Genomic DNA, 21,042 nt, shown 5'->3' with positions numbered 1-21,042 from the left:
AATGCGTTCAGTGTGTTCAGTCAGGATTGACGACGCAGGCACGTCTTCATCCTGATGAAGATGCGCATGCATCCATGCATCGTAAGCGCATTAGCTTGACATCGGTCAAGCAGCGAACGCCGTCCAAATTCCCTTGTGCTTCCAACGGGCCCTCAGGAATGGCCAGGCGTGTATCACAGGGTCAGGTTCAGGAGCGTCGCACGTGCGGAAAGAGGCTGTAATAAGGGCCGTGTTGCCTCGGTGGTCGCATGGCTATATATACCGTCACCGTCAAGGGGTGGTTTCTTTTCAGTTGAGAGAGGAGGCCTCACCCCTCCCCCGCCCCTCTCGCCAATTTGGGCTCCAACTTGCGGAGAGTTGCCCAGATCTTGAGAGAAACCTGTTTGGTGGCATATTTTGGGGGAAGGTTGGGTCATTTTTCACTGTTCAACCCCTCCCCCACTCGTTTTGTGGAACTATGCCTCTGGCTACGATCGTGCTGTCCACGCAATCCCTGCACCAGTGCCCCAGCCCTGTTGTTGCTCCGGTTCTGCCGCGTAGGGATGATGACTCGCCGTAGGTCAGAACTCCCGGTCTCCAAAATGAAGTGACGTATATGGGTGTCGATAGTGTAGTGGTTAACGCACCTGCGTTAACCACCACGCCACACGTCCGGAAAACCAGAGGTGCAGGGTTCCATCCGCCGAAATGCTCGCCCTTCCTGCCGTAGTGGGAGGCAGGCGGCCCCATATAGCCTCAGCAGCTGAGTGCATCGTAAAAGCCCCAATGGCGTACACGCAGTGGTGTACCCCGCGGAGTCCGGGCAGGTTTCGAATTCTCCCAGCTACACGAAAACCGAGCCTAAAAATACACGGATTCTTGGTTTTGCGGTATGGGTTCATGGTCAGTCCTTCCTCCTCCACCTCGTCTTCCGCCCCGTCTAACAGGCCTTGACGCATCATGGGCCGTTTTTCCGACGAATGGAGCATTTTCCCGTTTTATGCATCCTTCAAACAGTTTTGGCCCTTGGTTATGGACAAATGTGAATGGAACAAGCACCATCAACCAGCCACAGTATCCCTTCAGCAAAGAAGTAGCCATCGTGCGCCATCGTGCCTCCGTCGTCATGACAACATTTTGCTTGGCGCCAGGTTAGTCAAAGACCAGTATTATTCGCTGGCGTGCGTTGGCTCGAATGAGTGCTGCGTTAGGCCGCGGTGGGAGGTAGTTCTTCCTCGGTAAATGTTTCGTGTTCCTCCGTTATGAAAAGTGGCATTTATGTTGAGGTTAATTTGTTATTTTGAATCTCGTGCGTATGCATTTGTGCCCCAGCGTTTTTTGCCGAGACAAATTACAGCCTTTGTGCCGCTATTGAGGTTTACAACAATTCCTTCAATTCTGCATCTCAAGCAGATGCATGATGGGGAATACACTGTTGCCACTTTTGTGAAATGCGTACCTTCATAGAAAGCCTGAAGTGACTATTGATTTCAATCTGAGGCATTATGGTGTGCTTATACACACTACCATTATTTGGAATGGATGTGCAGATGTTACACCCTGCAAAATGCAGCAAATAATTTAGCATGGTCCATGGTAAAGGAAATTTCATGCAAGTGAAAAGCCTTCATGTTATTTTATCTCTGTGGTTTGAGCATTAACAAAGACAAGAGCATGTCTGTTATGCTTTCCTTTCAATATGAAAGGCAGATTGCTGCCTTGCTTTATATATCTTGGGAAATTACTGAAGTGAACAGAAATGAGTATTTAGTAGACACATTGGATGGTGTGGGTTGAACAGATGCAGATGGTCTTCTAAATATTCTTTTTCAACCTAAATGGATTCCATTCAGCACAGTTAGGTTAGTGTTGTATTTTTATAGGTTTGGAGAACCAGCCACACTATCAATCAGTCAGTCCACTGTTGGAGGCAGGTACTAGGCTCCTTTTGACATTGTGTTTGAGTAGCTTTTTCCATGTCTTGTTTGATTGAATTGTGCTGTGGGTCATGCACTCATGCATTGGGGCTTTGTTCATAAATTCAAGTGCAGATTTTGTTTGAAGCTTGAGGTAGGTTGATTTTGGTTGGTATATTATGAGCACAGATGACTAGGGTATCCATGTTAATTGGTGTTGTTACCTGTATTCCGTTGTGTTTTGATTTGCTTTACTTCATGTGTCTACAGTGTAATGATTCTGCATTGCCCCTCTCTTTGCTCTTAAATATCTTGGCACATTGGTTGACTGTGCCAACAGTACCTGATTGTTTCTGCCCAAATGGTTCTCCTGCTCATAAAGCATGTTGATGAGATACAATTTTTGTATGAGACAAGCACATCAGAGACATTGGATGAAACAATACCAGTTGTTACTGCAATCTTCAATGGCAGACTTAAAGTGCAAAGGCTTTGTGCAGGTAAGGAAAAGTGTTTACTTTCAATGTCTTTAATAGCATCTGTGTTTTGATCATGTAAAAGCATATTGTTTAAGCAGTACCAGGTACTTTTTGAGCTGGCTTTGAATGTTCATATTGGCTAGAACTTCACTAAAACAGTAGCAATAACATTATTCCTCAGAGAAAACAAACTAGGAGAATGGAGAAATAGATTGGTTTATATTTTGGCAACATGCCTTTATTGAAACAATAGCAGAAGTGAATTCAGAGTTGCCTGCAGATTATGCTACTCGATTTGGCAGGCTTGTTATTGAAACAATAAGTCACACTTTTATAAGACACCAAAATTCTGGGGACTAAGCAAGAAGTGATTGCCAGATGTTACCAGGGCACAATGTATATCTAAAAATTAGGATACGCGAAAATACGTGCACGTGCAAAACAAATTCAAGGAAACAGGCACCACACATCGCGCTTCATTCAAATGTGCAAGCGAGTTGAAGTAAGCAGGCATCCCATATCGCGCATCAATTATACATGCAAGCGATTTCAATTGAACAAGCATTGCGCATCGCGTGCCAGGCATCGCTTACACATGTAAATAATTTCAAGCCAGCACACACACGCATAAAGACACATCACGTTCGCATAATGGGCCGTGATGAGCCCCGTACGTTAAGATTTGGTCGTCTAATTTTTAGTAAGAATATACTCACTAATATTTCTGTCTGGGTGGTTCTGTGCTCTGCAGATGACTTTGAGTCGTAAAAGGGGCATAGAGTCCATACCGTTCTTGATTTCAGGCTGAGTGTGTTTTGCCAGAAAATGGTCACCAAACTGAGTATTCCCTTTTTTGGTTTTAGCGTCTCGCAGGTGTTCATTATGTCAAACGAATGGGGCGCCTGGGCTCCCCGACATAGAGTATGCCTCTCCCATGTTTTTCACACAGTTTGCACCTGATTTCGTAAACCACGTCTTTTGCGTGCAAGCCCCTCAAAACCCAGACCTGCATAATGACATCTATTGCCACCCGGGCACTTAGGCTTCCGAGATTTGAGGAATATAGCCGTATTCGCGGGATAAGGTTATTACTACTGTGTTCTCTATGTGAATAATGCTGTTCACGAATGCCCTGAAAAGCTTTCGCAATTTCGGCTAGAACTTGTAGCATTTGATGGGGTGTACTGTGTACATTTTTTGCTTGTGATTGGGACAGTGCAGGAAGCCACATTCACGGGCGTTGGGGGGCTGCACATCATTACAAAAGCTATGCCTGCAGCATCAACAGACAAGCACACACAGAGCTTCGCTCTTCTCCGTGCATCGCGCCACCTCTGCGAGCTTGCCGTGTCCGCGGCCCGCCCCACCCGGCCCGACTCTGCCGACAGAGCTGGCCGAGCTACGGGAGCATGGCATCGCGCTGCCGCCGGAGATGGTCGGTCTCACGCCCGACCAGGTGGAGGAGCTGAAGCTGACGGACGCGCAGGCCGACGTCTGCGTGCCCTCCGGCGGGTACGAGCCGTGCGCCGACCCGATCGGACGCCGGAACGGCCGCGCGCCCAAGGAGAACATGCGTGAGGTGTTGCGCAAAACCATGGCCGAGGCCGAAGCCATCGTGAGCAAGGTACGGCGCCGGATGGGACTGTCGGGTGAGATAGGGGCTGACTAGCTCTGCACGGGTAATGACAATGAAGGAAATAGTAGGTCACATTTCATCCCAACGTCTTTACTGGGCGCCAGTCTGTCTAAGCACGGCTTTATGTGCTCAGGTATTCATGCAGTTAAAAGGCTCAAAGTAAACCTTTTTAAAGCATTCTTTGCAAAGTCGCATCCGCCTTTGTTGCTTCCCTACTTCATGTGACATCTGCTGTCACATGTTCACCTGACACTCCACGCCGTTACCTGCCGTCCCAACGGCACACTTACAGTGGCCAACGCCCTGACTTCGTTCCAGAGCCAGGCGAAGGCCGGCGTGTGCTTGACGGAGAGGATGGTGGGCGAGGCGCTGTCTCTGCTGAAGGGAGCTGTCATGATCGTCTACCCCATGGGCCTGCCACCCTACGATCCCGTCCGCATGGAGGTGGAGAATCGGGAAGATCTGAGCGGGACACAGGCTTCCCAGCAGGTAAGACCATTTGAACTCACCTCCAAGACTCATGCTGCACTCGAAGTGGCATAATGATGCTGGTATGTTGCACTTGCAAATTCGCGCGTTTACATTAGAGCGCAAACGGATCTGCGCAGCAGCTTTGTAAGCGTGCAGTTCAGAGCACGGGCGGCGCCCGTACGCCCAGCTGCCCAACTGATGGCGTGATGCCATCATGTCACCATCATCGCACGTCATCATGCGACGGCTTGGGGAGCGCCGTCGTCCCCGGTGTGGCGGCGCTTACCTGACGGCCCGCCGTGGACGCCAGGTGATGGACCCGGTACTGGCGCAGCTATGGTTCTCCGGCAAGGAAATGCTTCGAGGCAAGAAGCTGTCCGATTACGTCGGCAAAAACGAGAAGACAAAGCTGGTGGTCAAAATGCAGAAGAAAGGTGGGCATTGGAGCAGCTGTGTGACAACAACGAATGAAAAGGCTGATGCCCGCTCGTGTTGGCAAAAATGTCACCCAGCCGGCTGAACAGTCTCATGTGTTTCGATCTCATGATGTTCTTGGGCCTCAGGCGCATGGGCTGCGAGGGGTCATGCGGCGCAGACCTGTTTGCTATTGGTGACATAAACATTCCCAATGCTTGAGTTATTTTGTTATTTCGTAGTCGTAGTTGAACCAGACTGCATTTCATGTGCCCGTGTCAGCTCTCCCCGGCCTCGCCATGATTATATTCGTGTCCTTCTAATGAATCTGTTTAAGTACTTATTTTTGAGGAACTAATCCTTGCTTTGGACGAGCAGCAGCTGCTTATTATGCCGATTGTTGATCAGTTTGGAGGCACGTTCTAGAAGTGCTGGTAGTGAACGCGAGGAATACTTCGCCTGCCGAAGAATGCTGATGCCAGATGCAATCCAGCTGCACCATCATTTCCTCACCATTGCGGGGGACGGGGCAGGCGTCCCCCGTTATTGACCGCGCCTGTACTGGAAGTGCGTAGTGGACTGGTGGTGGTCCTGTGCGCTGCCGACAGGTCAGGGAGCGCCCGGCCGGGAGCCGCTCATGACCGAGGAGGAGCAGAAGCGGCTGATGGCGGCCGAGTACCGGCGGCAGGAGGAGATCAAGGTCAGTGGCCTGCTGGGCTCAGGGATCAGGGGCTCCCGGTCAGGCGCGGTCAGGCCTGTCGTTTCAGGTGGCCGGAGGATGGTCGTCGCCGCCGCCGGACGTCCGCTGCTGCCGTGCTCGTGGCGGGGTCGGTCTGCGGCAGCGCAGCGGCTACGGTCGCCACACACCGGGCTCAACACTCGGGTGAGTGTGCTGCGTTGTTTGTCGCTCATAGGAGAACACAGGCGGAACTCTTCAGCTCATGTACTGTTGGTATCGTATTGCCTTCGGACGTTTGATGAAAAAGTTTACGCCATGATCGAACTGACGTTCACAAGCGAATCGTAAACAGGACGGGCTTCGCTCACAGGAAACCCGTTCAAAGCGCATTAGATGACTAGTGAGCATGCGGGTACGTGCGAGAACTTCAGGAAACAGAATATTATGTACATTGCGCGCGGGTATCACAGTTCACAAAGACGTGTGCCATATCTCCCATTGACCGTAAGACCGCATTCCGGTTCAGCAGCTCATATATCTGCTGATACCAGTGGCATGCATGAGTTCAACTTCTAAATATTCTGATGAACAATCCACATAGTTTAGGTGCAAATAAAGCAGTGCGATTTCCATTTTACTACCACCGGTGGGCTGTTCACAGCACACCACAGTGTCTGTATGTCACCGACGCTGTTGGTCGCTAATACTGTACGCGTCCTGCCTGCTCCGCGCTGTTATGGGCCCGTTTTGTCCGTGACATCGGCGTGAGGGCAGGAAAGAGCACACGCTTCTTGGAATGATCCACGTCTCCACGCGCTGTAAGCAGAGGTCTGCCTGATAACGTCGCGTATCACCGAGTACAAGCAGGGTGACACACGGGGCCGGCCAAGGGCCGATGAAGTGCGCGCTGTGCGTTATTTGCGAGGCCGATGTCGGCTTTGAAGGCGAGCTTCGCTTCTGAAACGGAACTTCGACCTATCAGAAACAGCGTTAGTCGTGACCAGTCGGTGCACGCAATTATAGTGGGCGTGCCCCGAATGCCGGAAGGTCGAACGCATTCTAAACCGTCGACGGTATGCTAAAACAACCTAGCGCTAGCAAAACTAACGATACGTTGTCTCCAACGACCACCAGAGGCGCCAGTGTCGACTTTGTACTGCCTGCCGTCGCCGCTCAAAGGGCTAGTCTCTGTCTGCCGGGGACTCCTCCATCCCGCGCGAACATTAAATGAGGCACGCGGGCGCGCAAACTAAGGCACAAAATGCACTGTAGGAAGGTCGCGCGGCGGGGTGCAGATGCATCACAGATAGGTTGCCAGTGAACGCGACCGAGTTTTCCGGACGCTGCGGGCGGCGGAGGAGACCGATCCGACCCCAGGCGTCCGACTGCCGGTGCTGGTCAGCCGGTCGGCCGCTGGTGCTGCTCAGCCTGTCGGCCGCTGGTGCTGCCCGGGCCGCCGCAGTGCTCCGACCCGCTCCTACTTGCTGATGTCGATGTCGGTCGCCATGGAGACGGTCACTTCCGGCGGCAGCATGGCCAGTCTGAAACGAAGTGGGCGGTCTGTCCCGCGCCCTGCTCACTTGCCTGAAGAATGAGCACATCTGATAAAGGACTGCGCGGTGTCAACTACCGACCGCAGTGACTTCGATGCGTTGTGTACGTGCTGACACGTTACGTCCGCGGTCGGGTGCTGTTTTAAGTTACATGCTGTCGGCATGAGCACCGAGCGCTGAGCAATCGAAGCTAGACACGACTGACGGGAGCGGGCGGCGGCGTGCGCCGGGGCGGCAGACGCCACTCACTTGTCGTCCTCGCCGGGTATGGGCAATTGCGGGCAGGAGCGCTTGCAGCAGTCGCAGTGGCAGTACAGGAGCGTGCCGATGGAGATGAGCAGCGCAAGCGACGGCACCACGGCCGCCATCACCAGCGCGTACATCACCTGCCCGTGGTCGTACTGGAATATGACCAGGTCCTGCTGCTGGCCGCTCGGATAGCAGGGGAATGGGCCTAGCCGGAGCTTGGTGTCGTTGACCGTCTCGGCGCTGACTTTCTTCACACCGAGCACGCTGCGGAAGAACTCGGTGCAGTTGAGCTGTGGTGGGTAGCCGCAGCCCTGGATGTTGATGCGCAGCGGGGCTTCGCTATCGGCCCATATCTGCTCGCCGTAGCCTTCCGGGTCGGCGACAAACTGGCGGTACGGCACGCTGGAGACGCTCGTCCACAGCTGGACGCAGTAGGTGAGCGGGGCGGTGCAGCCCTCGCTGCAGGACGTCCAGTTGCAGGCCGAGAGCTGCTCACCCACGCGCACCTGGCTCAGCTTGCAGGCCGCCGGCTCCTCCGGAAAGTCGGCCGAAAGCGTCGAGATGGCCGGGTCGAACACGAACGGTACCAGAAACAGCAGCGCGAAGAACGAGAAGATGGCCACCACGCTCATAACGAGCGTGACGTAGTAGCGCAGGCGCGCCAGCGGGTGCGGCTTCTTCTTGGGCATGGTGGCAGCGGGCGGCGAGGCGCACACTAGACGTGACGCCGAGACATGCGCGGAGCCGCGGGACCGCCCAGCAGGCGCGTACGCAGAACGGAAGCGAGTGGGAGGGGCAGGGACGAGACCAGGCGCCCGCGGCAGACAGGCGAGCGCGGCGCACGACAGGCAAAAGTCGGCTCGGGGAGGAGCGGCGAGGAAAGCGAGCGGGCGAGGCGGACAGAGGCGATGACGTCACTCGTCCTCCAGGCTGAGCAGGTTGGCGGACTCTTCCCCGGGGCTGGCACTTCTGTATGGTCGCCGGGCGCTGTGTCAGAGGCTGTCCAGATTGGGCTTCTCTGCAACAGACCGCGCCGTGTCAGAGACTGCTCCAAGTTGAGCCGCCTGCCAGAGATAGAGACATGTCGGAAGCAGGCTATGTCTGGCTTGCCCGCCGCATAATTTTTGTTCTAGTGCCGGACCTCTGTAGAACAAACTACCAGGCAGAAACGTCCAAGCTGTGCTCTGCAACAAACTGCTGTGTCATAAGCCAGCCAGGGAAGTGGAAATTCACTTCAACATCATGCTATGTCAATTTTCTCTGAAATGCATCGTTGCGTGTCAGGAGCTGTAAAAGTTAGGCTTCCCTGCAACTGGCTGCGCCGTGTCAGAGGCTGTCCAGCTCGGTGGTCTGAAAGAGGCTGGGTTGCGTTAGAGGCTCTCGAAGCGAGGATTCTTCATGGGTTGATGCGGTTGTACAAATCGCCGCTCGGTAACAGGCGCGCCTGGCTCCGAGACAATTCGAGTTGTGCCGGCTGTGAAGCGACGAAGCTTCGCCGGCGACCCGTGCTGCGATCAAAGGCTGAAATTTTAAGGCGCCATTAGTTGGTATGCAACCATTCATTATGCCAGCAGTGTTTGCAGCGATGCATAGTTATGGAACGTAGTAATTGCATCGTTGATGCTGCAAGACACGCTGCATGGGTGGTGCGAAATTCTTACCCATGTAGTGAATGTGGTGTTGCATTTAGGCTCATTGCATGTGTCCATGCCGCAGATGTGCTTAATATTTATGATAATAAAGATTAGGCGATAGGTTGATGATGATATGTGCATTGTCCGTGATTCGGAAACGAATTATTGCGGTGTGGTTTATCGAAAATGAAAGCTTCTGGATGCAGTGAATTTGCAGGAATGCTTTAACTCTTCTACATTAAATGAACTTTGCTGTAATATGTTATCGTACGTCATCACGGCTGAGCTATATCTTGCCTTTTGGTACTGAGGCAACATTCCGTACGTTACAATTTCGTGGTCGCCGTAGCTGCAGCAAATTACGGTTTAATAAACAAGTTTGCGTGAGTGGACAAAACATTGCGGGGTAATCCGTTTTTAAAGCAAGCGCTTATGCTGAATGCTGCCAACATTTGTACCATATATGGAATGTCGTGACTGCTTTTTCACTAAAAAGGTTAAAACAAAGATCATCAACAAGTTATCAGGCATTAAGTGCGGCAGTCGTCCAAACCGGCGTTGCTATGCATCTTGAATGCAACCGCCTCATTTCTGAGCAAACGGCCCTTACAGTGAGCTCTGAACGTTATGAAGGAAGTGCATCGGGTCAAAGCGCGGGACCAAACTCAGGCAGAAGCCGTGCCAAGTGCCAGCCACGCTCATGGCTCGCCAGGGCGGGCGGGCGCCGTGCGGGGCGGGCCGCTGGAGGGCGGCCGGTGCCGTCCCGGAGTCGGGGGCAGCTCTGGCGGCCGGACGGCGCCGGTCGATGCGCGAGCCCGCCGTCAGTGGACGGTACGGGCTGTGACCTTGCCAGGCGGTGCGCGTGAGATAGAGAGGCAGAGATAGAGAGACAGAAGAGAGGCAGGGACCCGGTAGGGTCGGAGCAGACCCGTGCTGGCCGAGACATGAGGGTACTGTACTTGGTCACGGCGCGCGTAGCTTCGCCGGCTCTTTACCTCCGTCGCCATCTTGCTTGTGACAACGGCTTACAGAAAAACAGACCGAACTCGTTGACGCCGACCGTCTTGCCGCACAGGCAGAGGCAGAAGCAGGAGAACAGGAGGAGGCAGCTGGGCACGGCCGAGGCCATCACCAGCTGGCTCACGGTCGCCTGGCGGTCGTAATCCGTGATCACGTAGTTGGTGGCGTGCGGCGTGATGAAGCACGGGTAGACGGCCGGATGCATGCCCTCGGAGCCGTCCCTGCCCTTATGCGCCAGCCAGGTAGTGCACTCCTTGCGCAGCGTGTTGACGCAGCCCAGCACGTTGATCATGACCTTGGTGCGGTTGAAGATCTCCACCGTCTTCTCGCTGGGCAGGAACGACTGGTCTTCGAATAGCGGCTCCTCGTTGCGCTCTAGCACGCCCAGCATCTGCTTGTAGTTGGTGATCTGGCGGAAGCTGGGCGCGTCCATGAGTGTGCCGTTCAGACAGTCCTCCGCCTCCATCTCGGTGGCAGAGACGTTGCGGATGCGCGTGCAGTACATGGAGAGCGGCTTTTGTTGGTCGGTCCAGATGCGCGTGCCGTTGGAGAAGGCGGAGCGGCAGCGGCCCCAGTGGAAGAGATCGGGCGTCACCACGGCCATGTTGCCCATGTCCAGGTTGGAGCAGCGGTCCACGCACGTGGGGTTTTCCAGCTTCTTGCAGTTGCCGGTGGAGCACTCGTAGATTCCGTTCAGCGCGTTGCACGTGTATCGCGTGCAGACGTGGATTTCCTTTTCCTGCGTACCGTCCGGCTTGGTGCCCCTGCAGTCGCGGATGGCGGTGATGTTGCGGCAGAGTGACGTCATCTCCGTCTTGATGTCATCAGCCTTGTTCTTGATCGGCTTGCAATCCATGAAGCGGTCTAGCGCGTCGCACTGGCCCGTCTTGTCCTCGCCTTCCGAGCAGATGAACTGCTGCGTTTGGTTGTACTCTTGTGCCGAGCAGAATGTGGCACGCACCGGGTCACAGTCCCGAAATGACACCGCGCTGCCCTCCCGCCGCACCTTGGCGTGGATGATGGCGCAGGTGGAGCCGCCCTTCGATATGCACCACTCACCGCACGACAGCACCGAGCAGTTGGTGCTGTTCCGCATGTTTTCCAGCGTAGTGCAGACGACTGGCGTCGACTCGAACTCGGCGTCCAGCGTCTGCTTGCTGGGCGACACGACGATGACGCTCAGGTAGAGCAGCGCCACCCCCGACAGGATGGACACCAGCTGGCACAGGCAGATACAGTTGCACAGCCGCTTCTCCAGGCCATTCTGGTCCAAGCCGCCGGTGGGCGGCGGCGGCTCGTGCTTCTTCTTCCCCATCGCGCGGCAGCGGCTACCGACAGTGCGTCCCGGGCGCCGTCACTAGCGCCGCTCGCTGCTTCCGTCACCGGTGGCCTGTCGCTGGCACGGTCACCGCGTCACTGGTGCGGCTCGTCACCGGCGCGGTCGCGGGTCACTGGCGCCTCGTCACCGGCCGGCGGTCGGCGCCGCCCGTCGCCCGGCATTGATCGGGTCGCGGTCCGCTTGGGCGGCCGTTGTCATGGCGACGGTGGCGCCGCGGCGTCCGGCGGCCGCCTTCGAAACCATCGACCGTTTGCTCGGCTGTCCCGGCAGGAGCTCGTCGATGACGTCTTTGTTTCTGTCGTCTGTGGCGCTTCAGGGTCAGGCCGAGATTGGTGCTTTGGTCGGAGGTCAGGTGTGTCGAGGCCCTCCTTGGGTAAAACTGCCACGCGTGGCGCTGGGCTGTGCTTATGACATCGCAGAGCCATGTGCCCTGTTTGAGCGGTTTTCAATGACGGGACTTACTTTCAAGGGAGTGTCTTTCCGGAAGCGCTCACTGTCGTCTGTCTTCCTTCCTATTCTTAGCTTCCAGCCTGGTGATATCGATTCGCTGCTGTTGTCACTATTTGATTAGCAACACATTTTATTATTGCGTGACCTTCATGGGCTGGGACTTCGACAATTTGCCTCAGAGCAGTGAATATGTCAATTTTCAGCTTGAAGGACATTGTCGAATGTGGCAGCGCCTGTTTGTAGTTGGATCCCGCCGGGTGTCAGTTTTGCGAAGGCTCATGCTGTCTTCACGCTGCATAACTCGGCGGCAGTTGAGCCCGCCAGCCGTGGGCGAAGGGGACTTGTATGGAATCCCATACGTATCTTGCGACAGATATGTTGCGGACGGGATATTTGACCAGAAGTGGTCATCCTGGGGCGATGCAAACGGAGTACCGAAAGCTTAGCGGCCGTGCATTCATCGCGTTACGCATTTGCGGCCGCTTTCAATCCTTCTGGTTACGCGCTGGTTACACTTTGCATCCCCCTTCCCTCCCCTGTTGAGTCTGTGTTGAGGGTAACGGCGCCAAAAAGCAGCGTCGCTTCGGTCCGTTATTTGACCAGATGTGAAAACTTAACGGACGCGTTCCCTGACACGAAAGAAAACAAACAGCGTCCGGCTTTAAGGCGTGGATTTGTCTTCAATATTTTAGTAAGATACACAGCCACACTTAATCGTAACGTTTTGCGGCCGAAAGCCTCACATTATTCGTATGTTACGCTTCCGGTGCGTTTCATCGCCGCGCTCCATCCCGCTCCATGCGTGAGGTAATTTGTGGATGGCCCTTCGGTGGCCTTACTGGGTACCCGGCAAGCCAGAGGTTCGGGGTTCGATTCCCCGCGGTGCGCGCCCTTGTTGCCAGGGTGAGAGGCAGGCGACGCCATGTAGCCTCAGCTGTTGAGTGCGGTATGAAGCCCCAAGGACCAACCTGAAACGGTTGGCGCGCTGCTGCTAGGGGCCGATTGATGGCGGCACTCCCACCCAAACTTCCCGGTATGCCACATCAAATCGTCCAGTCGTGATGCCAAGCGAAGTAACGAACAGCGGCGATTTACGAAGCGCTCTTTATCGGACGCTGGTATGCATTCTGACGCCCGGAACGTCAATCAGCTTATCGTGCGGTCTCCGGTGTCCGCTGCGTTTATGCCACTAGGCTCGCTCACCTCACAAAAGTTAGTGATAGCGAAGATCGAAAAATCAGGATTATTTAAAATTCAATCTGTTGTAAAAAAGTCAATTATGGTAAACAATTAAACTCAAATATTACCGCCAATAACACGAGCATCAATATTGATTAATCAATAAAGCTCGATGACTTTTCAGGCGCCTTTTCAACAACCGGCAGTTCTATGGCATCAAATGCACCGGGTATATCGATGGACGAACGCGCGCCGTAAAGGCGGCCCGTAAATCACGGCCCGTGATTGGCCGGCTCGTTGACATACGCGCTCGGGCTGCCGCCGTCGGGCCGCCGGGGCCGCCCGGCTCGGTCCGACCACCTGCGTAATCCCCGGCGGCAGCTGCTGGGGAGGGGGCCATCGTGACGCCTGGTCTGCGTGAGCGGGCGAGAGAGCCCTGTCGAAGTTTGTCTGCGCCGATGGACATGCCCTGACCGCCTAACGACGCTCGTGGTACGGCATGCTAGGAGTTTTTCATCCCTCAACAAGCAGGTTTTGGTGTTTATGCCCGGCGTTTGTTTAAAATAGTCTGGTCAACCAGGCCCCGGATCTCGCTCATTGCGTAGCGACTGCATATTTTAGATCGGACATCCATTTCACGTGGTCCCACAAAAGTTGTTGCGGGCACCAGATGGCTGTTTAGCACCAAAATGCTGTTCTAACACCTATGTGACGACGTGGCACCATCCCTGGGAACGCCACTATTTTGATGTTTCTGGTAAGATCGAAGTCAAGTTTTCTGGTACAATCGAAGTAAGGTGTCAGAAAATGAGAGAGGTGCGGAATACAGCAATTCAGGCACCGTATATCGTAATTATTAAATTCAAGGTTAAGCTGGATATCCGGTAACATTCTGCATAATTACAGCATTGCAGGTGCCAGGCCCAGTAAACAGCGACAGCTCGGTATGCAGGTGCCAGACAAAAATCAGCTGCCAAATAAGGCTTTTCATGAGTGCAATGCGAATAATCCATGTTTTGATCTGCGCGTATGTGGCGCATATTGTCATTCTATGGTGAAAACACCCTCTTCCAATAAGCATGTGCCGTTAGAGCACGACAACGTCGTGCAGATTGCGCATGGTGTGCCCTGTAAGCATGGCAGCATGCTAAGCAACCTACGGCTGTCGAAACTTCCACCGTTGTCTCCCGATATGTAAACGACTTGGCTCCGTCCTACGGCGCCCAGGATATGTATCTTAACATGCAGATTGTTCACTCGGCAAACTGGCAACACGCAATCGCTGACACCGTTGTGCACGTTTTTCGATGAGCCTTAGCCCAGCCCACCCTTCACGAGGTCCTCATCATTAAAAACAAACTGTTGGATAGCCTTAACAAGGCCCCCCGCCCCCTTACGGCAGACCGCGAAGCAGCCACCTCTGTCACCACCGGCCGATTCTGTAGCATGTAATGTCTATCCGGCCCTCTTCGTGTGCGGGTACTGGTCAGCGGCCGAAAATCGGAGCAGACGAGTCTACTGAGCCCGGCGTTGACCGAGGTGCTGCGACAGCTGCGAGGTACTAGGGGACTTGCTGTGCCCCCCTCCCTCACCCCTCCGTCTTTCTGGGACCAGTCCGTCGATTTGGCCTATTCAGAGTGAAATTGATAGCCCGGGCTCTGGGCCTCACAATCAGAGCATTGGGCATCCTACTGCCTCGAACGTCACCGCTGGTGTCTTGGGTCAGGGGTGGTCAAAACATTTCGATCAATTTACGATTACGTATAAGTTGTACGTGAAAAGTATATGTAGATATGCATGCGAACATGAGTATTCCCAGGTAGTAGTCAAAGCAATGCACTGGTGTGCCAACCCATTCGCAAATGCCTAGCCTATGACAAAGTTGACCCAAACTGGCTTCGTAAACTAGGTGTAGCGTTAGCACGCCTCTAGTGCTTTATGTGTGATATATATTAAGAACAATATAAGTACAATCACTCCAGATCACGTGAAAACATCCATGGCATCATGTTTCACTGCTGCATTATGCATATGGCGAAGAACATGATCGACCTAGGATAGCCTAGCACTATGCCGAAGAAGCATGGATTGACCTCTGTTGACCTGGTGCAACTTGACTTAAGGCATTGCCACAGTGAGGTCACTGCATGCTGGGCAACGCGAGGGAGACGACTGAGTCCTCAAAATTTGGTACCTACGATAGCGCGGAGCACGTCATTTTGATATGACCAAGTATAATTAAGATAGCCAGATTTTGACACGGAGATGTAGCTCGTAGGTTAATGGTTTACGAACTGTCTTTGCCTTATCCTGCAGCTTGTTAAGGACCAACGCGTCATGCAGCGCCCATTATGATCCATGATAACGTGCGACCATCTAACCGCAGCATCCAAATAATCACTTTGTCTCAACCACTACGCGCCTGAATTAACACACGACAATCAAAAGAACCCTGATGCTGAGCTTGTAGTTGCGAAGGAATGTAGAGATGTTGAGCCTGTAGACATGCCATCCTTTACACTCCTTGAACCACATTGTTGTCGAATCAAGGCTCCGCCTAGATGTCAAGAAATACTCCTGCCTCTTTCGTGTGTGACTGAAGAAGTTTTCGTGTCACAAATTGACCTGACAGTCGATGGGCTCATCTGACAGCACATTGAAAGCCCTGGCTCATCTCGCCGTCGCCTTGACCGGGGCTGTCCCGGTGCGTCTCGCCTTCGCCTATACCTTGGGCGTCGTCGGGGCTTGGATCAGCTGTGTCCTCTCGATACCATATATACAGTAACTGCCGCCATCCGGTCTGGACTGATCTCGGTTCTCTGCCCTCTGTTCTCTGGGCGGCGTGCAGTCGGTGATCATCCCGCCTTGGCCAATCTCAGTTCAGCTCTCGATGTTGTGCAGACGACGTCCCTCTCACTTAGGCAGTTCGCAGCCTTCTGCATGTCGCGCAGACGGTAACCATCCAGTATAGATCTGTCTTGGTCGTCCTCTCGATGTCGTGTAGACGGTACCCATCTCACCAGGGCTGATCGTGTCCTCTTGGTGCCGTGCAGGGGGTCATCAGCCTGTCTCGATTAACCTTGGTCTTCCTGTCATCTTCGAGCCAGCCTTTCGGTGTTTTCTTGCTCTCAATGTCACGCAGCCCGTGGCCGTCTGATCATCCCGCCGCACGAGCGGCCCGGCCACTTCCGTCTAGACACCACCATAACCCAGGTGTTGGCGTGGGGTGGAGATCGAGATCGAGAGGGCTGTGCTTGGAGCGATCCCAGGTACCTATGCGATCGCATGGTGGTGGTGCGGGGGCGGGAGAAGGGGGAGTACACCACGCCATGGGATTCATTTTTACAGTGGAGGGTGCGCACTCGAAAGTAGCGCGGATTGCGAGCCTTGCAGGCAGCACACAGTGCATCACCCTTGTGTCTGTCATGGTGCAGCTGATCTTAACATGGTGGGCACAAGCTGGTATGGTGAAGCGAGGAGCAGTCCTCGCGAAGAGTGGCAGTGACTGAGAGTGTGACGCCACAAACAGACGGTCGGGGCCGGTTGATGCCAGCCATTGGCAAATGCCGGCCGGTGCGTGCAATCAATCGGATGAGCGCGTGCGCTGCAGGTGCAGCGCGGTCAGACACCAGATGTGGGCCGGCACGGTGCGGTGACGGCCGTGACGGCCGGTGACATCCGGCCGACGGCCACGCCCGTGACCGAGGCGGGGCGGCGTGCGGCGGGTGCGGGCGTACCTGCGGCTGCCCGGGTCAGGTCAGGTCGGGGCAGGTGGCCGCGCGGCGGCGGCGGGGCCCGGACTGGCGCCGGCCGCCGGTCGCGATCGATGGCAGGCGCGCGCCGCCCGGCGCCGCCGCCGGCGCCGCCCCGCCGCTGCCACCGCCTTCGCCGGCCCGGCTATTCAATATGGCCGAGCCCTACGGACGCCAGGTGAGTGTGCGACGGTCCGGCGCCGACCGGCACGGTCGCCGACCGCGTGCGGAGGCGACCCCACAGACGGCGTCATCCCCGCCATTTGGGTCGGCTCGGTGCTCCGTCGGCGACCCCTCCCCGGCTCAGCTGCGTTCCGCCGGCTGCCCCGCCCCCAGCCCCCTCCAGGTTCTGTTTGTTGTGACTCCCATCTGTGGGCACCCCACACTCGGGGGAGGGTGCGGCTGCCCGATAGACCACTGGCCGCTGGGGAATGCTCCGTTTTGCGATGGTTTGGCTCACACATGAATGCTTTGGCGATGACTGGATTCGTGCAAAAGCAACGTCGCAGCATTCGCTGCCCTCCACATTCGTTGTCTGTGGACTTTGTTTTTGTTACCTGGTGGAGCCCGAGGTTTGGTGCATCTTCCATCCACATTCTGTTGAACGAGATTTGTTCTCGTGGCGAATATCACAACACACCTCGGATAGCAGACGGAAGGGTCTAACATCGCTGAGACTGCGGCATTAGCTCCCGTCCGGCGGTATCACGTGGTCAATGTGCCGGGCGTGGTGCGCCACCGCACCGCGGTCGGCACCCATGAGGAACTGCGCACTGGAACTGCTCTGAATATGCTGAGTATGGCGGGGCTGCTTCTCGCCGTGTGCCGATACCAGCCAGGGCCGTTTTGTCAGCACCTCACTGGCACTCGACTGGGCTCTCGGGACCAGATTCCTCCGTCGGACTGATCGATGTGAGGCCCGATCGGGCTCTCGAAGGCTCGGGAGAACCGCGACGACGTTAACTGAGGGAGTTGCCGCTGGTGTGGCCGCCCCTGTCGTTGGTTCGGCTGCCCGAGCAGTGGACGGAGCAGCAGCAGTGTACTTAGGGTGGCCGGTGTGCGATAGGGTTGGCACAGAGATCGGGAAGGACTATTCCCGCTTGTATTCCCGCTGTTGGCCCTGGAGTTTCGGATAGTCAGAGTACAGGAAATACCCTGTCGCCTGGAACTCGTCAATGGTTATCGGATCGGCTGCTGGAAGGTTCATGGGCATAGGAGGTGGGCTGGGCCCGAGGCTGTGCGCGCGAACTTGCCCCGTTTTCAGAGCTCCAGAAACGTCCAAAATTCGCAGATATGTGCGCGTTGGAACGTTTGTGGGCGATGTTTCGCCGGATGCTGTGGCGCATCGCTTCTCTGTGCTGCGGAACAGTCTCTTACCGGCGGATGAACGGCCAGCGCCCACGGGCTCCACGCGCTCTCACGCGTCGTGATGCGGCGCAGCCAAGGCCGTTTGTGGCCCAAGACTGGAGGCCGTTCGTGAACGGTCGTGAACAGATCATACTTGGCCGAACTCCGTCTCATGGGCATCGTGAGTGAGGGATGAGGCAACGAGGGCGCCCTGGACGCCCTGGTGCCTTGTGTCCCCCCCCCCCCTTCCGTCGGGAACGGTCCAAGTATACTAGTGGCTTGGCCTCCCAGATCCACGATTTCGCTTCCTTCAGCAGGTCCTGCCCCCTCCTCTCCCCCCCCCCCCCACACCTTGTTCTTCCTCCGTGGCGTTCGAGTCGCGGCGACGCCTCCACCCCGTCTGAGCCGCTCTCCTTTCATGGGGGATAGTTTCCAAATGGCTTCTGATTGGCCGATAATCTCATTTTCGACTGGTGTTTCCGTCCGAATGGGCTCTCGAAACGCGGGCTACGCTGTAGGAGCGTGTACAGCGAGCACCCGCGGCTGACTGTGCTGCCGATAGTGGCCGCCGCTCGTTGACGGCCTGAATGACGACTCATGCGCCTGGCTGTGTAATGGCCACTCGCCCCCAACAATGCAAACCCGACGAATAGGCCTTTTCGTGCTTCGACCAGAGTTCAACGATCCCTAGAAGCGCTGCAAAGCAATATGAGCGCAGATACGTCAGCTTTAAGTCAGTTAATTCCATACATTGCCATATGGCTGATGGTAAACTTTCACGACTAGTGTGGCGTTCCCCTCGCATTCCCTGGACACCATGTTTCACAAATACGCAAATTATTAGCACGCATCGCTGGTTACCGCAGCTCACTTTTGGCTCTCGCTCACCTTGTCAGTATCGCTCACCCTCTCGATTCGTTTGGCAATCTAAAAACAAATATGTTTAGCGATGATTAGGCAACATGTTATTACGTCCATTAGCAGTTCCACTCACACGCGTACTATGGGTTCGTTCCGTCCAGTACGATGGTGTATGACATCGTACTGCCTTGGGTCTGCTCCACCAAGAAATTTGTCGGAACGAGAAAGATTGCCATCGTTTGATTTCAGGTTTTAGTATGTATACATACATATATATATATATATATATATATATATATATATATATATATATATATGCGATTCTGTCATAGGGATCCAGAATATCAGGTTGTCACTACCGACGTAAGTTTATTTTGTGAAGTCGGGCACTGCGCTGTTGTGACGGTCATCTGCGCCTTTCCGTGATCAGGGTCTGCGGAGGGCCTCTCGCGAGAGCTGCTGGATAGCGCGCGGAACTGGGAGCAAGTTCGCAACTTCGCCAGCTCAAAGCTGCCCATGCTTCGTTGTGTCGTCGTTTCATCGAACTGGTGTCATTGCACCGATTACACCATTGCAGAACCTCTGACCAGATAATGATGGAGGAGGTGCGCAAACGTCGGTAGCAGGGGCACGGCCAGACTTTTCTTAACAGGAGAGGGTCGGGCGGGTGGTGAGGGGCAGAGCTCGGTGAAAGCGCATCATGCCGATTTTAGCTTTCTGTCAGGAGCTAATCTATAGTGAAAACGAAAAATTGGGCCCTATGGGTAGGGGGAGTCCAAATTTTCCCTTTAGCCAGGGCCCGGAGCTGGCAAAACAGGTTGGGGTGTAAATGCCTGTGGAAGGGCCACAGTTTGGACTGAATTAACAACGCTGAAGATCCCAACAAAGAAGCCGCGCGCATGGCACACGCAAGACACAGAAAAGTAATTTCTTCCACTATCGATAGGCACTAATCCCACTGAATCGTTAAACACGACAACGTTGCAATTAACATGGTAGGCTATGATAAGTCGAAGCCCGTGATTGCGCGGTGCCCTGGGGGGAGCTCTGTAAGGACAGGTGATCCTAGCGATGAATGACACGGAAAAGCCGCGCGCGTGACATACGCAAGTCACAGAAAAGTAATTTCTTCCACTATCGATAGGCACTAATGACACTGAATCGTTAGACACGACAACGTTGCAATTAGCATGGTTTTATTGGACAATGCCATCGGTGTTTGTTGGTAGCACGTGGTCCGAGCCCCTCGTGGCCATGATAAGTCGAAGCCTGTGATTGCGCGGTGCCCTGAGGGGAGCTCTGGAAGGACAGGCGGTCCGAGCGAGGAATAACTAATGGTGGGCACTCATGTAAAGCAGGTCGCGTGTGACCCCTGAACCCTGATGGGAGTGTTTGCCAGCACAAACGGTGACGTGCCCGAAGAGAACGGGCTTATGGTTGTAATACCGTGGGCGTGGAGCCGCTTAGGCAGGTATAAATGTGTGGTGTGCCAACAAATGCTGAGTGGAAGACGACGAGGAATAGTGTCGCGTCACTGGTACGGATAAATAATGGTGGTATCCTAATGGGGGATGGTTGATTGCAGTGGATAATAGTGAAGGGTCATATGCTGGCAGATCGGGCTTATGAGTAGACCGGGAAGGGCACAAGGTGGCTGGTGCGCGCCGGTGGTCACGGACCTTGGTGGGCGTGTGACGGCTCGCTCAGTACCTTCAGCTCACGGGATCGCGAGCCTCGTGAGTGCGCGCGTCGGTAGTCACGGACCTTGGTGGGCGTGTGACGGCTCGCTCAGTACCTTCAGCCCACGAGGCCGCGGGCTTCATGAGTGCGTGCGCCTGTGGTCACGGACCTTGGTGGACGTGTGACGGCTCGCTCAGTACCTTCAGCTCACGGGGCCGCAAGCCTTGTGAGTGCGCGCGCCGGTGGTCACGGACCTTGGTGGGCGTGTGACGGCTCACTCAGTACCTTCAGCTCACGGGGCCGCGAGCCCCGTGAGTGCGCGCGCCGGTGGTCACGGACCTTGGTGGGCGTGTGACGGCTCGCTCAGTACCTTCAGCTCACGAGGCCGCGGGCTTCATGAGTGC

The 21,042-nt window shown here is 55.0% G+C and overlaps 2 protein-coding genes across 11 annotated transcripts in view; one reads left to right on the top strand and one right to left on the bottom strand.

The window, feature by feature from the left end:
- Nucleotides 1-21,042, top strand: part of LOC119099786 (cilia- and flagella-associated protein 298) — a 69,092-nt gene that overhangs the window by 30,274 nt on the left and 17,776 nt on the right. For 2 of the 7 annotated variants that reach the window (XM_037222863.1, XM_037222864.1), the window contains exons 1-5: nucleotides 2,257-2,395; nucleotides 3,763-3,998; nucleotides 4,329-4,499; nucleotides 4,792-4,915; nucleotides 5,504-5,595. The exons of 4 other annotated variants lie outside the window; for them this stretch is intronic. In XM_037222863.1, the coding sequence (XP_037078758.1) occupies nucleotides 2,257-2,395; nucleotides 3,763-3,998; nucleotides 4,329-4,499; nucleotides 4,792-4,915; nucleotides 5,504-5,595 (762 nt within the window). Of the gene's footprint in view, nucleotides 1-2,256; nucleotides 2,396-3,762; nucleotides 3,999-4,328; nucleotides 4,500-4,791; nucleotides 4,916-5,503; nucleotides 5,596-16,855; nucleotides 16,929-21,042 lie in introns of those variants that run through there. One more of the 7 variants, XM_037222858.1, reaches the window with a different exon arrangement.
- Nucleotides 5,825-16,777, bottom strand: LOC119099787 (protein tipE). Of its 4 annotated transcripts, none has more exons than XM_037222867.1 (3): nucleotides 16,736-16,777; nucleotides 7,377-8,394; nucleotides 5,825-7,115 (listed from the first exon to the last, which is right to left on the bottom strand). In XM_037222867.1, the coding sequence occupies exons 2-3, from the start codon at nucleotides 8,063-8,065 to the stop codon at nucleotides 7,052-7,054; spliced, it is 753 nt and encodes a 250-aa protein (XP_037078762.1). In that variant the 5' UTR covers nucleotides 8,066-8,394; nucleotides 16,736-16,777; the 3' UTR covers nucleotides 5,825-7,051. The 4 variants fall into 4 exon arrangements, with proteins under 4 accessions (XP_037078762.1, XP_037078760.1, XP_037078763.1 ...); XM_037222865.1 differs by lacking the exon at nucleotides 16,736-16,777 and adding an exon at nucleotides 9,970-10,029; XM_037222868.1 differs by lacking the exon at nucleotides 16,736-16,777 and adding an exon at nucleotides 10,006-10,027.

The sequence above is a fragment of the Pollicipes pollicipes genome, unplaced genomic scaffold, assembly GCF_011947565.3.
Source record: "Pollicipes pollicipes isolate AB1234 unplaced genomic scaffold, Ppol_2.1 Scaffold_4881;HRSCAF=5763_pilon_pilon_pilon, whole genome shotgun sequence".
In the NCBI taxonomy this organism is placed as follows: domain Eukaryota; kingdom Metazoa; phylum Arthropoda; class Thecostraca; order Pollicipedomorpha; family Pollicipedidae; genus Pollicipes; species Pollicipes pollicipes.
Note: the sequence above shows the minus strand (reverse complement) of the source record. Positions and strands in the feature narration are given on the sequence as shown.